A 15,150-nucleotide genomic window follows, 5' to 3' on the forward strand; every position below is an offset into this window, starting at 1 on the left:
GAAATTGTCAGTTTTTCAAAATGGTTGTAAATCCCATTTTATATTCCTACCAGCACGTGTTAGCAAGGTTCCAGTTTCTCTACATCCTTGCCAGTACTTAATATCACTTGTCTTTTTGATTATAGCCACTCTAGGGGGTGTGAAGTGGCATCTCATTGTGGGTTTATTTTTTTAAAGAATTTATTTATTAGAGACACAGAGAGAGACATAGGCAGAGAGACGACCAGGCTTCCCGTGGGACTTGATCCCAGAACCCTGGGATCACGACCTGAGCCAAAAGCAGACGCTCAACCACTGAGCCACCCAAGCGCCCCTCATTGTGGGTTTAACTTGACTAATGATGCTGAGCATCTGCCCCCAAAGATTTCTAGTTGTGACTTCTTAATGCATATTCCAAGAAGGACAGTGAGAATACAGTCTTCCCTTCTGCCTTCTACTATCACAAATGTCCATGGAGGGAGTGGCATGGCCACACATGCAGCTCATTTCTGGGTGTGCCTTTCACATATTTTTCCCAAGCAGATATTTTTTTCCTTCTTCCTGAGCATTTCCCTTCTCAGCTCTCTGCTCTTTGCAATTATTAAAAATTCCAATTTGTGTCAAATACTTAAGCCACTTGTCTCTGTGGCGGTTCACGTTTTTTTTTTTTTTAATAAATTGGCATTGACACAAATAACCTGTTCTTAAAAAGGATATATCCTATCCCACACCCATTGAACATTAAATACATGCCTGAATAATATACTTGAATTGATTTTGAGCAGAATTTTCTACCAAGATTGTGATAAAAGGAAGCAATTAGTTCAGGCAGAGGCCAGGCAGTGAGACATAGGCAGATGTGGCTGGGTGGCTGGGCGGATCCCAGAGCAAGCCCCAAATCCTAATGTATTTTCAACCATCAATGGACTCTGTCTGCCATGGAGTGTCAGCAAACACATCTTCTCTGTGCAAATTGACAGTTTAAAAAGGGAGACAAATGTCCAACCAGATGCAGAAGGGGTGGGAGGGGCCTGGCCCATTGAATGATCCTGACAGGAGCCAGGACTGAGACAGGAAAGTGAGTGTGCTGCCCAGGGAGGCAGGGACATCTGGGCAGAGAAATCTCCAACTAAGTATCCCAAACAGGAACCAGAGCCTAGGAGGTGACAAATAGGAGAGAGGGTGGCTAAGGTCAGAGCTGAGCTGGGTGCAGACCCTGGCAGGGCTCATGCCTCTGCTTGCACAGCCCTGGAGCCCCGTCAGGGCACTGGGCTGAGGCCAATAAGTAGATGGGCCGGAACTGATGGCATTATATGAAGTGGCCATCGGTGGCGCGTCCTCTGAGCTAGTCCTTGCTGTGTCTTCCTGTACTTCCACGCAGAAGCATTGACTTTCACGTACAGGTGCTAGAGAATTCTTTCCCGGCTGTCTCAGTTTGGAAAGCAGGGCACGTCCGATGCTGTGATGACCAAGACACAGGCTGGCAAGCTGGCTGCTGGAGTGGTTCGGATGCGGCTGGCCTGAGCCTGTTGGGGTGGGGAGGGCCCACAAAGGGCAATGCCACCCGGGTGGTTGCTTATAGAGGTTCCTACAGTCAGCATTACCTGTCAGCTGTCCCCTCCCCACATTTATCCTGCTGGTCACAAGGGCCGCCTGGCAAGAGGATATGAATGGTCTCCCAATAACTAGCTTTCAGCCATGTTTTCTGAATTCCCCTTGTGTCAAAAGACGGAGTAAAATGGGCAGGGGGAGGCAGCCCTCACGGCCTGGGGTGGGAATGGAGATTCCTGTAAGTGAGGGGCTGCAGCAGGCACGTTGAGACACGCTCAGCCCGGCTGCAGGAGCAGCCTTGCCGCCTCTGGCCCAGACACCTTCCTGACAAAGGCTATGGAGAGCAGCTGCTGTTGCCCGAGGCCACAGGGAGAGGCCAGCCCACGACAGGCCTGGGTCCTAGTACCTATTCTGTCCCCTCACCCATGGAAGGCTGGGGTGGTCTGGCTGGTCTCCAGCTCACTCTTGCCTCCACTCATGTTTGTGAAATGTCCCAGGGTGCAGTGTGAAGGGTATGGGTACAGGTGAGTAGATGGACAGGGGACAGAGTGAGGCTTGAAGGAGAGTGGAGCAGGGCCAGCTGGAAGCTCCAGAGCCTGAAGAGAGCCTTCCCTGCTGAGATGTGCTGGCAAGACTTCTCCGTCGGTAGGTGTACCGAGGCGGCAGACCAGCCACCAGCGAGCAGCGAGGCCTCATCCAGGCAGAGGTCAGCACAGGTTTGCAACCCTGTCTCTGATCCCCACTCTGCCCCCTCCGGACAGGCATCTGGCCCAGAACCCTTTCATCTGTGACTGTAACCTCAAGTGGCTGGCGGACTTCCTGCGCACCAACCCCATCGAGACGAGCGGGGCCCGCTGTGCCAGCCCTCGACGCCTTGCCAACAAGCGCATCGGGCAGATCAAGAGCAAGAAGTTCCGGTGCTCAGGTAGCTGCACACTTGACCACCTGTCTGTCTGTCCGCCTGCCTGCCTGTCTTCAGTCAGCCCAGGGACCAATGATGTTTCTGGATGGCTCCAACAGCGTGTCCTAAACCACTCTAGACCCTCACCAGAGGGTGTAGTTCCCAAACTGTAGACTTGGATCTGAATGGTTGGCCAGCCCCAGCCCTCATTGTACTGAGGCTTAGGGAAGAGTAGGGCTGGCTGATGGTCCTTGCAGGAGGCCTGCCCAGACAAGGACCCGGGTTCCTCTACTGCCAGATCAGTGCGCTTTCATGCCACTGCTTTTCAGACTCGAGAAGCCTGGGAACTCTCCTCAGTGAGAAAGCTGCCTCCTCCAGGCTCCCAGGCAGCAGAAACTGGCTGGGAACAGTGTGAGTCAGCTTCTGAGCCTGGATCCGGGTCAGGGACCTGATGCCTCTCTGCTCCATCTCCATCTTGGGCCATTACACATGTTTTTGGTGCTCCCTGAGAGGTTCAATTGGGGGTGCTCCTGCCCCCAGCATCAGCCTGGCCAAGGAACATCTCCATAGCAGGCCTTCTCCACCTGGGGGCTGGGCAGGTGGGCTCTGGGGCCCAAATTTGGGGCCCCAGTATTGTTTCTGGGATGCCTTCATCTGCGCAGTGGGGTTGGGGCCTGGGCTCTTCCTGCAAGTCCTAGAGGATTCTAGCTTCATGGTGTTTCTGCTTCTCTTCCCAGCCAAAGAGCAGTACTTCATTCCAGGTAGGAGAGCAGGGGGTGGACTGAGGGCAGCCTGGGTTGGGCGGTGGCAGTGGGTGGGCAGGGGCAGCAGGCTGAGGGGAGCCGGGGAGGCCCTGCCCTGGGCCCCTCAGCCTCCCGCCCCTGCCCTGTCAATGCAGGCACAGAGGACTACCAGCTGAACAGCGAGTGCAACAGCGACGCAGTCTGTCCCCACAAGTGCCGCTGTGAGGCCAGCCTGGCCGAGTGCTCCAGCCTGAAGCTCACCAAGATCCCAGAGCGCATCCCCCAGTCCACGGCTGAGCTGTGAGGGCCCCCAGCCCCTCCGTGTCCCTCACTCGCCCCCAGCCCCACCAGCCCTCCCAGATCCACTCTGGGTTTCCTTCTGGTCCAGCTCTGTTTGGGACCACTGGAGACCCCAACCTTCCTTTGAAATAGGATCAGTTTGCCTTGCCAGATAAATTATTCTGGGAGCCCCTTTGAGTCCCAAATATTCTCAATTTGGAAGATACTCTAACATCTGTCATTTATGAATGTGTAAATGCTCTTCATTGCCTCTTACAGACGATTAAACAACAATGAGATTTCCATCCTGGAGGCCACTGGGATATTTAAAAAACTCACTCATCTGAAGAAGATGTGAGTTACCCATTGGCGGGGAGGTTGTAGTCAGGACTGTAGCTGGGGAGGAAGAAGGAAGATACTGGGTGTGGGGGAGCTCCCAGGGGGAGGCAGGGCTCCCGTGCAGGGGGGCAGGGGGCAGGGGGCAGGAAAGTGAGGGAGGCTCCTCAGCTCTATAATTCTTCTGCCGCCCCCCATCCAGCAATCTGAGCAACAACAAGGTGTCGGAAATCGAAGATGGGGCCTTCGAGGGCGCCGCCTCTGTGAGCGAGCTGCACCTGACGGCCAACCAGCTGGAGTCCATCCGGAGCGGCATGTTCCGGGGCCTGGACGGCTTGAGGACCCTGTGAGTGTGCGGGCCGTGCCCGGTGATCAGGCTGCAGGAGCACCCACGTATGTTTAGTTCCGGAGTGGCCCGCAGGGCTGCAGGCAGGAGGGCTGGATGGCCCCCAGGCAGGGATATTGCCGAGGTGACTCAGCCGGTGCAGACTGGGGAGCAGGGACGCCCGTTGTCTCTGGGATTCTAGGATCCCGTGGCCCGGAGCCCAGCCAGAGCTCACCGGTCATCTGACCTCCGCGGCTGCTGCAGGGAGCCCCCTCTCCCCACCCAGGCAGCGCTAGCTCTTCAGGTGACACGCAGACCTGGAGAGGGGACAGTAGCAGTGCTGTCCAGTTGGACTTCCTAAAGGACAGAAGTGTCCCACGTCTGCACTGTCTAGTCAGTAGCCACACGTGCCTATGGAGTTCTTGACATGTGGCCAGCGCTACTGAGGCACAAAATTTTGAATTTCATTTCATTTGAATTAATTTGAATCTAAACAGCTACGCATGGCTAACGGCTACCATGTGCGGCAGCACAGCTCCAGATGCCACCTGGCTGGGTTTAAGTCCCAGCCCTGCTGTAGGGCTCTGGATCTGTTTTCTGAGCACATATCATGGGATTTGTGTAAAGGAAATGAATATGAAGGGGTTCCCTGTGGGTTTTTGTGTTTTGTTTGTTTGTTTTACAAAAAGGAGATTGTCTTTGTGCTGTGTTTTGCCAGTTGCGTTTTGCACATGTGAATCTAGTGTGGCTGTTTTCCTGGGCTGTTCATGTAGGGCTGCCTCATTCTATATACTTGCCAGGTGGGCTCTTCAGCCAGGCACTTGGGTTCCCTCTGAGGAAGGCTTGGAGGGGGCCAGAGGAGAGGGACAGGGCAGATGCTGCGGCAGGGCCAGCAAGCACACACGAGTGACAGCACAGGCATGGGAGAAGAAATGCCATAACTCTGCCACCACACACAAATGACCGCTGTTCATTGTTGATATCAGCACTTTCCAGTCTTGTGCATCCACATGCATACTCATGCACATGTGCACCCAGACACACGGATGCTTACATGTAGGTATTTCTGAACAGAATCCTATAATCCATTTTATTTAGTGACCTGCTTTGCCCTTAAATGCAACATGAGCACCTTTACATATCATTAAAATTTCTTCTACAAGGGAGAAGAAATGTGTGGGAAATATAGAAAGGGAGACAGAACATGAAGACTCCTAACTCTGGGAAACGAACTAGGGGTGGTGGAAGGGGAGGAGGGCGGGGGGTGGGGGTGAATGGGTGATGGGCACTGAGGGGGGCACTTGACGGGATGAGCACTGGGTGTTATTCTATATGTTGGTAAATTGAACACCAATAAAAAAAATAAATTTATTATAAAATTAAAAAAATTTCTTCTACAACATCATTTTGAAGGACTCCGTATTACCTAATCATTGGAAATTTAGGCTATTTTAATTGTTGTGGTAAGTGATGTCGTGGTTAATATCTTTATCATGAAATTCTGTGCCCATCCAGGATTATTCCCTTTTGACAAATTCCTAAAAGAAGCCTGACTGGATGAAAGCCTGAAGCCATTTTAGGGTCTTCCATGCCTCTCACTGCCAGGGAGGCTGCAGGTCACTCTCCTGCTGGCCTAAATGCCCATTCATACATTATATTTTTAGTTATTTTGCAATTTGTCAGGCAAAGATTCAATATGCTTTCATGTCCTTTCTTTTTTTTTTTTTAACCTGTCCTTGATTACTAGTAAGTTTAGACATTTTTTTTTTTATCAGTGTTCATAAGCCATTTTAATTTCTTTTGTGAATTGCCTATTCTGTGTCCAGCTTGGTTTTAGTTGGGGAGAGGATTTGAGCCAGGGTTTTGAGGGTGAACAGAGACTTTCTCAGATATAAATGAGGAAAGGGGTCATTCTAGAAGGAAACTGTAGCCAGGGAAGGCCTGGTGATGCAGGCCCTTGCAGCATGCCCGCAGACAGAAGAGGCAAGGGTATGTGGCTCTCTAGGGAGGTGGGAAGATGCTGGTCTGGGGCTCCGTTAGACAGATTCCTGCAGGTCACAGTAAAGTGTGTAAACATTATTCTGCAGGTAGTTTGGGGGCCCCTAGGGCTTCAGGTTGGACAGGAACATGACTGGGTGTAGGTTTTAAGCAAGTGTCTCCAGGGGTTGATATGGAGCATGGCTGGAGGGTGCCATGGGCACCCAGGGAATAAAGGTGGGCACTCTGCAGGCAGGAGGGACAGCAGGAGAGTGTCTAGGAGAGGGGCTCTCAAGGGGAGCATGGGTGCGGGGAGTCCTGGTGCTGTGGTTCTCAACCTCTATTCCTTGCCTGGAGAGGAGAATGTGGAGGGGGGAGTCGTGGTGGGCAAAGCCCAGGCAGGTAGGTGGCCACAGGGCACAGCACAGCTGCCCCACTCCCGCCCCCCCAGGATGCTGAGGAACAACCGTATTAGCTGCATCCACAACGACAGCTTCACAGGCCTGCGCAACGTCCGCCTCCTCTCGCTCTATGACAACCAGATCGCCACCATCTCCCCCGGGGCCTTCGACACCCTGCAGGCCCTGTCCACGCTGTAAGTCCGGGCCTGGGGGGCGAGTGAGTGGGCAGACCTGGGGCTCCGGCACCAGTGTCTGAACCCCGGCGGCACCCCGACCCCCCAAGGGTAGTTACTCTGACTCACTGGGGTGAGTGGTCTCTGGGTTCCCACTGCGTCAGAATGGCACGTCTTCATCACTGCTGGTCATCGGGTAAAGAGTGCTGGGTGGCCGCGTGGCCAGTATGTGGCAGCCCGAAGGGGATTTGCAGGGAAACCGAGGCTGGCAGGGTATGTGGGTGGTTACACAGCCGCCTCTTGCAGAAACCTCCTGGCCAACCCTTTCAACTGCAACTGCCAGCTGGCCTGGCTTGGCGACTGGCTGCGGAGGAGGAAGATCGTGACAGGGAACCCACGGTGCCAGAACCCAGATTTCTTGAGGCAGATCCCCCTGCAGGACGTGGCCTTCCCTGACTTCAGGTGCGAGGAAGGTAAGTCGTGTGGGGCCCTGGGCAGGAGGGGAGGCCCCGGGCCAGGGCCGAGACCCACTCTTGGCCTCGTACCTACTCCTGCCTGGCAGCAGCTTTGTGTGACTTGAAGAGCAATAACATGCTTACTGTTTAAAAAGTGGGAAAGTATGGATACAAGAAGGAAATAAATGTTACCTACTACTCTGTCACTTAGAGAAAAGCACAGTTAACTTCCTAGTGTCTGCTCTGTCTGTAGGTATGTGTAATGCAGGGATCTGCCTCCTGGCTGTGCCTCAGTGCTCCGGGCTTATAGGTCAACCCTGTAACACTGTCCGTGAGGGGCAGCGCGGCCTTCCCGGGCCCGCGTGTGGGAAACCTGGTTGCTTCTCATGCCCCTGTCCTGAGTCCTCCAGACCTGCAGTCTCTCTCTGGCTGCCCCCTCCTTTCCCTACACGAGTGGGATGCAGCCATCCCTTGATTCACCCACGGAGCTCCCTGCACACCGAGCAGCCGTTGGGGGCAGATTCACCCAGCGTGACAGAGCAGGCTGCGGTTCAGCCCGGCCGTCCTTGTTCTTGGGCCCTGCCCCTGCCGTGGGCATCCAGCCCGCCTGGCCCGCCTGCTCCAGCCCGCTTCCAGGCAGCACCTCCGCTCCCAGACTGGCCCATCCAGGCCAGGGTGGTACTGGGTGAGGAGCTTCAACTTTCACACCAAGAGAGATGGCCAGGGTATTTTTCTAAACAAAATCAATGGATTTTTCTAAAGCAATTTTATGTCTTATTTTTTAAAAATTCCATACTACTCTCATAAATATTTTTATATAGTTTTATATAATAACTTGCTGGCCTTTTAAAAAATTCTGTTTTTTTAAATATTTATTTATTTTTCTTTTTTTCTTTTTTATTTATTTTTTTAATTTACTTTTTATTGGTGTTCAATTTACCAACATACAGAATAACCCCCAGTGCCCGTCACCCATTCACCCCCACCCCCCGCCCTCCTCCCCTTCCACCACCCCTAGTTCATTTCCCAGAGTTAGGAGTCTTTATGTTCTGTCTCCCTTTCTGATATTTCACACACAGTTCTTCTCCCTTCCCTTGTATTCCCTTTCACTATTATTTATATTCTCCAAATGAATGAGAACATATAATGTTTGTCCTTCTCCAACTGACTTACTTCACTCAGCTTTAAATATTTAATTAAATTTTAAATTCCAGTATACTTCACATACAGCATTATTTTAGTTCCAGGTGTTTGGTGTTTGATACATCACCCAGTGCCCATCACGATAAGTGCCCTCCTTAATCCCCATTGCCTATTTTACCCATCCTCCACCCAAAAATTCTGTTTCTTTTTACACCTGACTGTATATTTGGGGCATTTTCTTATGTTATTAAGTATCCCTTGAAAACACTATTTTTTTCCTCAAGAAACAGTTTCTTTTTATTTTTCTAATTACAAAGTGAGGCATTATCATTTCTCCAAAAAAACAGCAACAAGAGACAATCCAACAGAGTAAAAAGATCGCGAGTGTGTCCCTTGCTCCTGCTCCCCAGCCCTGAATAACTCCTGTTAATATTCCACTGTGTGACCTTCCCGAGCTTTGTGTGTGTTTGTGTGCACACGTGTGACACACATAGGATCTTGTAGTACCGCCTGTGCAGACATTTTTGACATGATAGACATTGTCTGGAGAGTGTCATGATTGACTGAACCAGCCTGGCTGCATGGTGTTCAGACACTTCCAAAGTTCTGCTATTATGCCCCACGCTGCCAGGAACATCCTGGTAGTCAGCTCTCTTCAACTTTCCCCCTTGCATATAACTTCCTTGAGATGAAGGGATGTGGACACTTTTGAGACATTGCTGCCAGGAGGCACTGGGACCAGTGGTGGAGAGGGCAGGCTCCGGTGCCAGCTGGCTTGGATTCCAGTCCCGTGCCACCTCTTCCAGGATGGGGTACCTTGGGCACATCACTTAACCACTCTGCCCTCAGTGTCCCCATCAGTGTGCTGAGAGCACACCTGCCAGAGAGACGTTTTGAGGGTTCAGGAAGTTCAGCCCTATCACACAGTGCCTGCCTACAACCACCCTCCATAACCGACAGTTATTGTCACCTGCTTCCTAGGGCCCTCAGCAATTCCTACCATGGGATCCTTATTGTTCCTCCTACACCTAGTCAGAAGAAAGGAAGGCAGACTGAGACCTCTCAGCACTATTTACTGAATAAATGAATGAATAAATGAAGGAGGTGTGATAGGAGGTCAGATTCTGTGTCAGCTTCATGTGGGTAGAGGCCCTCTGTTGCCTCGGACCAGCCTTCTGAGCTGAGCAAGTTATATAACCTCTCCAGATCTCAGTAAAGCATAAATTCATTCATTTATTCATTCAACTGATCTATTTTGAGGGCTACTGTGTGCCAGGCTCTGCTCTATGTGCTGGGCTCCTTCTGCAAGCAAAGAAGAAGAAACAAGTCTCTGTTCTTTTGGTGCTTGCATTCTAGGGGTGCCAGTGCCCCCTCTCTTACTGCATTGTTAGATGATGTTCGATATAGTGTCTGGTACACAGTAGGTGCTCAAGAAATGATATGGTTGCCATCCTCTTCCTGTGCTGTGCCTAGGCCCACCTTGGATCTGAGGCAGAAGAGATTGACTTAAGACCCATCTTAACCTCAAAACAGGTCCAAGGGGCTTTGTTCCTGGTGGGGAAGGGGTGAAGCCAGGAGACTTACTGGTGCCTGGGATGGTATCAGAGAAAGTCTTCTGAGGCACCATGGCTGCGAGAGGCCCTAAGAAGGCCTGCCCCTCACTGATGTGGCTTCATGCCTTCCTCTCCAGGCCAGGAAGAGGGGAGCTGCCTGCCCCGCCCACAGTGCCCCCAGGAATGTGCCTGCCTGGACACCGTGGTCCGATGCAGCAACAAGCACCTCCACGTCCTGCCCAAGGGCATCCCCAAGAATGTCACAGAACTGTGAGTAGCCTCAGGCCTGGCGTCAGGAGGACACGGTAACTGGAAACAGATAGTAGCTGACTAGGGCTTGGAGTTAGGGCGTTGCAGGAGATGCTGGTTCCAAGAAGGTGTTGAGCTTCTGTTTGACCCTCACTGTGCAGTCATTGGATGGCACAGTCACCCACAGCGAGTGCTTCCTCACTTTAAGCTAATGCCTGCTTTTTTTTTTTTTTTTTTTTACATTTTAAAAAATATTTTATTTATTTGAGAGACAGAATAGAGAGTGAGAGTGAGAGAAGGCATGAGCTGGGGGAGAGGCAGAGGGAGAGGGAGAAGCAAACCCCCTGTTGAGCAGGGAGCCCCATGTGGGGCTAGATCCGAGGACCCTGGGATCATGACCTCAGCAAAAGGCAGATGCTTAACCAACTGAACCACCCAGGCACCCTGCTAATGTCTGCTTTTAAACTAAGAAGTAACGTTATGAATTTCACTTCACATCATCTCATGAGCATCCCCTTCTGTCATGAAAACTCTCACAGAAGTTTATTTTGCTGGCCGCATACTATTCCACCATATGAATCTACTGTGGTCTATATAACAAATCCCTGTTGGTAGTATAATTGTTTTCCTATTTTTTACTAAATTGTGTTATTATTATAAATAGTGCTGAGGTGAAGATCCCTTCAGTGAAGCTGTTGGTCAAAGAGCAGTGCATTGTTAGGACTCTTGCTGCCTTTGGCATGATGGCCTTCCAGAAAAGTCATTGCCGGGCAGCCCGGGTGGCTCAGCAGTTTAGCGCCTCCTTCAGCCCAGGGCCTGATCCTGGAGTCCTGGGATCATGTCCCGCGTCAGGCTTCCTGCATGGAGCCTGCTTCTCCCTGTGTCTTTGCCCCCCCCCCCCCCCCGTGTCTCTCATGAATGAATAAATAAATCTTAAAAAAAGAAAGAAAAGAAAAGTCATTGCCTTTGCACCCCTACTGGCCAGGTGTGGAAGTGGCCTTCCCCCCCACCATCCCTCCCCACCCAGCCCCAGCAATACTGGACATCATGGTGCTAAAATCTTTGTTGATTCGGATGTGGGATCTGAGCTTATGTGGGGGTGTGGATGTCAGTGTGTATGACAGAGACAGAGAGCTGGGCTTCTTCAGCAGACACCTCCGAATAAGAGGCTGTGGTCAGTCCCTTACTCCTCATATCCCCTGGGATTGATCCCTCTAGGCCTCCATAGCTGGGGGTTCCTTTCCCTGTGGGGAGTGCATGAGGTTTTTGTTTGTGTGTCTTTCATTACCAGAGGCAGGCTATTTCCTCACAAGCGCATCAGCCACTGCACTCCTTGTCCTGTGACCTGCCCACCCTTCCCTTGCCTAGTTTTTGATGTTTTCTCCTTGGTGCCTCATAGCCACCCTGAACATAATGACAGGTGGGACAGCCTGCTGTCTTTGACCGAGGTTGCTGAAGTTCAGAGGCTGGGAAGATCACTACTCTAAGTCTTCATTTTCCCAGCTGTAAAATGGGGCCACTGGGTGTATTGGTCAGAGCCGTTGAGAGGGTCACGTGAGATGGGTGGGAAGTCACTTTGTATGACACAGTGATGGGTCAGGGTGAGTAATATAGCCCTGATTTTGCTGTTCTCTGGATCTTTGGAGGGTGGGGGCGAGCTATCCTAAGGGCTATAGTTGGTGGGGGTCCCAGGCAGGGCACCCATCCGGGGCTTCAGCTTCTGGTCCTTGGGTCACTGCTTAGCAAGGATGGCATGGGGGGGCGTAGGGGATCTTCACAGCATCTTGAATCCCAAGCACTGCCCTGCAGACATGCGGAACCTTAGGGAGCATTAGGAGGATTTCTGATGGGCTTGGCTTGAGGACAACTTGGGTGGCAGTGTATATAGTGGGTCCCAGGAGAGAGGCCAAGGTGGGGAGACAGATGGAGGCGGCTACAGGAGCCCAGGCCTGGGTGACGGTGTGCATTCGGGGGAGATGTGAGACTGGAACACAGCGAATGAGCAGCAACCAGTAGGCAGGAGAATCAGCGGTGCTGTGGAGAGGGCAGAGTCATCATTAGGGTCCTGCGCCTGGGTGGCTCGGGTGTGAGTGTGATGCTGATGTAGTCAGGGGGGAAGCCACTTTGGGTGTAAAAGCACCGAGCTCCGTGTTGTTTGGGCCTGTTTGAATCTGGGGCTTCCATGGGGAGACCAGCTTCATGCACCTTGCCAGCAGGTGGAGGGGGGCCCTGCTAGCTGGCACAGGCCTGACAGGTGGGCCTGGGAGGGACTAACATGCAGATCACACCTGCCTGGCCAGGATAACCTCAAGGCAGAGAGGGGAGGGTGAGGAGCCCAGGACTGAGCCAGGGTCATGCCCGACAACAGGGAGGAGGCTGAGCGGGTGAGGCAGGGGGCAGGAAGGAAGCCAAGGCAGCCTTTGTGTCTCAGGGCTTCTACCAAGTTCTTAGGCTGGCACCTACCCAAATGCTTACAAGGTTGCATATTTTCTCCTCTGGTCAGTGATTCTGGGCTAATTGTGTGGTCTGCGTGGAGAAGAGGAGAGGAGAGGAGAGGAGAGGAGAGGAGAGGAGAGGAGAGGAGAGGAGAGGAGCCGAGCCAGGAAGGCCCAGGCTGTAGGGGAGGCTTCTCCAGCGCTGCTGCCGCCGCCTATGCACTAACTATTGTGTTCTCTCCTGTAGCTACTTGGACGGGAACCAGTTCACACTGGTTCCGGGACAGCTGTCCACCTTCAAGTACCTGCAGCTTGTGTGAGTATGCGGGCCTCTTGAGGACCCCAGGGTGGCACTGGTATCCAACCATCAGGCTCCAGATTTCCTGGAATTCCCTACCACTCCACTTCTGGCCTATGGGTTTTTAATTTTGCCCCTTCCCTCCTGGAACTTCTGTGCATAGAGCTGTGTTGCCACCTAGTGGTCATGCTTGGGATGGCATGTTCCAGGCTCCCTTGGGTTGGACCCTGTCGGCTTCTGCCCAGCACAGCACCCCAAGCCTACCTCTGGGCTGACAATGATCATTAATGAGGGTCATCCAGGCAAAGGAAGGAGCCAGAGCAGAAGTAGAGGCTGTTGGAAAACCTCTCAGTCCAACCTTGGCTCCCAAAGCAAACATGAAATTTGGCAGCTACAAAGACACGTCTGTAACTAAGTTTCTCTTTAGGTTAACATCTTTTTCTGTTATTTCCACCATTGACCCTTTCCACTCCATGAACGTATATGAAATAAGCCTCCAAATAACCTTAGTTCCTCCTAACCCAGCCTAATTAACACCTCACCTCACTTGTCTTGGTCTGTTCGTTGGCCAGTTTCTCCCTAAAAGAAGTCCAGATAACATTCCATCTTAGTTTGGCCTGCAGCGGTGCTCTTCAGGTGTGGTCTGTGGACCAGTGGCCACTAGAGAACTGTTTGTAATGGGTCCTCAATTAGATAAGAAACTTGCGCCAGAATGTAAATCAATGTCTTGCTTCTTTCACTGAGAAAGTGTAATCACGAAAATAATGTTAGCTAAACTAAGTTGTGTGTTTAGTGTCATAGGTGACTGCACTTTGGCATAAACTCCTGGTTGTAGGACATCAGTTCAGGGACTGGCTTCTCTGAGTGACACTGGATTACAGGATCTTGAAGCTCTGATCCTAAATACCTAGCAGATGTATTTTGATTGTTCCCATGGTAGGGGGTAGGGAGGGCAGGGATTTGGAGGCCGGTGACAGGGTAGTGAAGACATAGACAGCTGGTCTAATTTGGGGCAGCTGCACTGGTGGCTTGGATACCTTTGGGAGGCAAGGAGGGTGTGGGGCCCGTCCTTGCCATTACACACCCAGTGTGCTGAGTGCTCAGTGAAGAACCTCAGTGTGTCCTAAGAACAGTGGACCAGATTGAATGAGATTAGTTAGAGGAATGTTTACAAAGAGAAGATAAAGGCAAGGCATATGGTTTCTTTCTTTTTTTTTAAAGATTTTATTTATTTATTTCAGAGGGGAAGGCAAACATGAGTGGGGGGAGAGGCAGAGGGAGAAGCAGACTCCCTGCTCAGCAGGAAGCCCGACATAGGGCTCAGTCGGATGACCCTGGGATCATGACCTGAGCCGAAGGCAGACACTTGACTGACTGAGCCACCCAGGCGCCCCATATGGTTTCATGTTACGAATATTTCCTGAGTGAAGAGCTGTATGAAGCAAGGGGATATGAGGGCCCCTAAGTCAGGGCCCTCCCCGCGAAGGTGGTGGTCGGAGGGGCATTCCGGAGAGAGACTTGGGGCACATACAGTCATGGAAGTGATGAGTGTTCCAACAGGGGTAAATGCACATTAGGGGTGATGAGCCCAGTGTGGGAGGCTGGGGCAGAGGCAGAGCTCCCCAGTGGGCAGGGGGAACAGGGGTGAGAGGGTTTTAGGAAGAGCAGCAAATCCTCAGCGGGCATGGAGGAGGCAGTGAAGGAGAGGCGGGGACTTGGAGCACCCCCCTCCCCCCTCCCCCAGCAGGTGGCTGGGTTAATATTTTAGGCACACGGAAACCACTGTGGGATTTGGCAGGGAAGTGACACAGTCCAATTTGTGTCTTAGAAAGATTACAGTGGTGCCCACCCGCGTGGAAGATGGATCGAAGGGGGGCAAAGCTGTAGGTGAGAGATGAGGTTGAGCCTGAGCCAGAAGCTGGGAGAGAGGCGGCTTGAGCGAGCAGAAAGGGGGGAGGAGGAGGCTGAGAGAGGGGCGAGTCTCTGGGCTGTCAGGGCTGTGGGGGTGGGGGCAGGGAGCACAGGACGTGGACTGGAGTTGGAGCTGGAGTGTCCCTGGAGGGGAGTCATAGGCGCGGGCTGCTGGGCCCACAGGGAGGGCACTGTCGCCTGCCATGGGGAGGAGAGCCAGGAGCGTCCCCGAGGCGCCCAGAGTGGACTGAAGCAAGAGGGTCAGTGAGGTGGGGTTGGCTGGAAAAGAAGCTTCGCCAAGGGACTGAGAGGCACAGCCAAGGAGTGTGGGTGTGGGTGCCAATCAGGGACCTGAGGAAGGAAAGACAGAGAGGCAAGAGATTTGAGAAGAGGGGTATCAGTTGTGACCTTGGGTGGGTTACTTCATCTCTCTGAGACCTT

At 52.3% G+C, this 15,150-nt stretch overlaps 1 protein-coding gene across 2 annotated transcripts in view; it reads left to right on the forward strand.

Annotated features, from left to right (window-relative positions):
- SLIT1 (slit guidance ligand 1) overlaps positions 1–15,150 on the forward strand; it is a 171,361-nt gene that overhangs the window by 125,351 nt on the left and 30,860 nt on the right. For both annotated transcript variants that reach the window (XM_077878162.1, XM_077878161.1), the window contains exons 14-22: positions 2,292–2,455; positions 3,169–3,192; positions 3,330–3,474; positions 3,733–3,807; positions 3,992–4,135; positions 6,543–6,686; positions 6,972–7,138; positions 9,954–10,086; positions 12,748–12,816. In XM_077878162.1, coding sequence (XP_077734288.1) covers positions 2,292–2,455; positions 3,169–3,192; positions 3,330–3,474; positions 3,733–3,807; positions 3,992–4,135; positions 6,543–6,686; positions 6,972–7,138; positions 9,954–10,086; positions 12,748–12,816 — 1,065 coding nt within the window. The remainder of the gene's footprint in view (positions 1–2,291; positions 2,456–3,168; positions 3,193–3,329; positions 3,475–3,732; positions 3,808–3,991; positions 4,136–6,542; positions 6,687–6,971; positions 7,139–9,953; positions 10,087–12,747; positions 12,817–15,150) is intronic.

The sequence above is a fragment of the Canis aureus genome, chromosome 29 (genome assembly GCF_053574225.1).
Source record: "Canis aureus isolate CA01 chromosome 29, VMU_Caureus_v.1.0, whole genome shotgun sequence".
Lineage (NCBI taxonomy): Eukaryota > Metazoa > Chordata > Mammalia > Carnivora > Canidae > Canis > Canis aureus.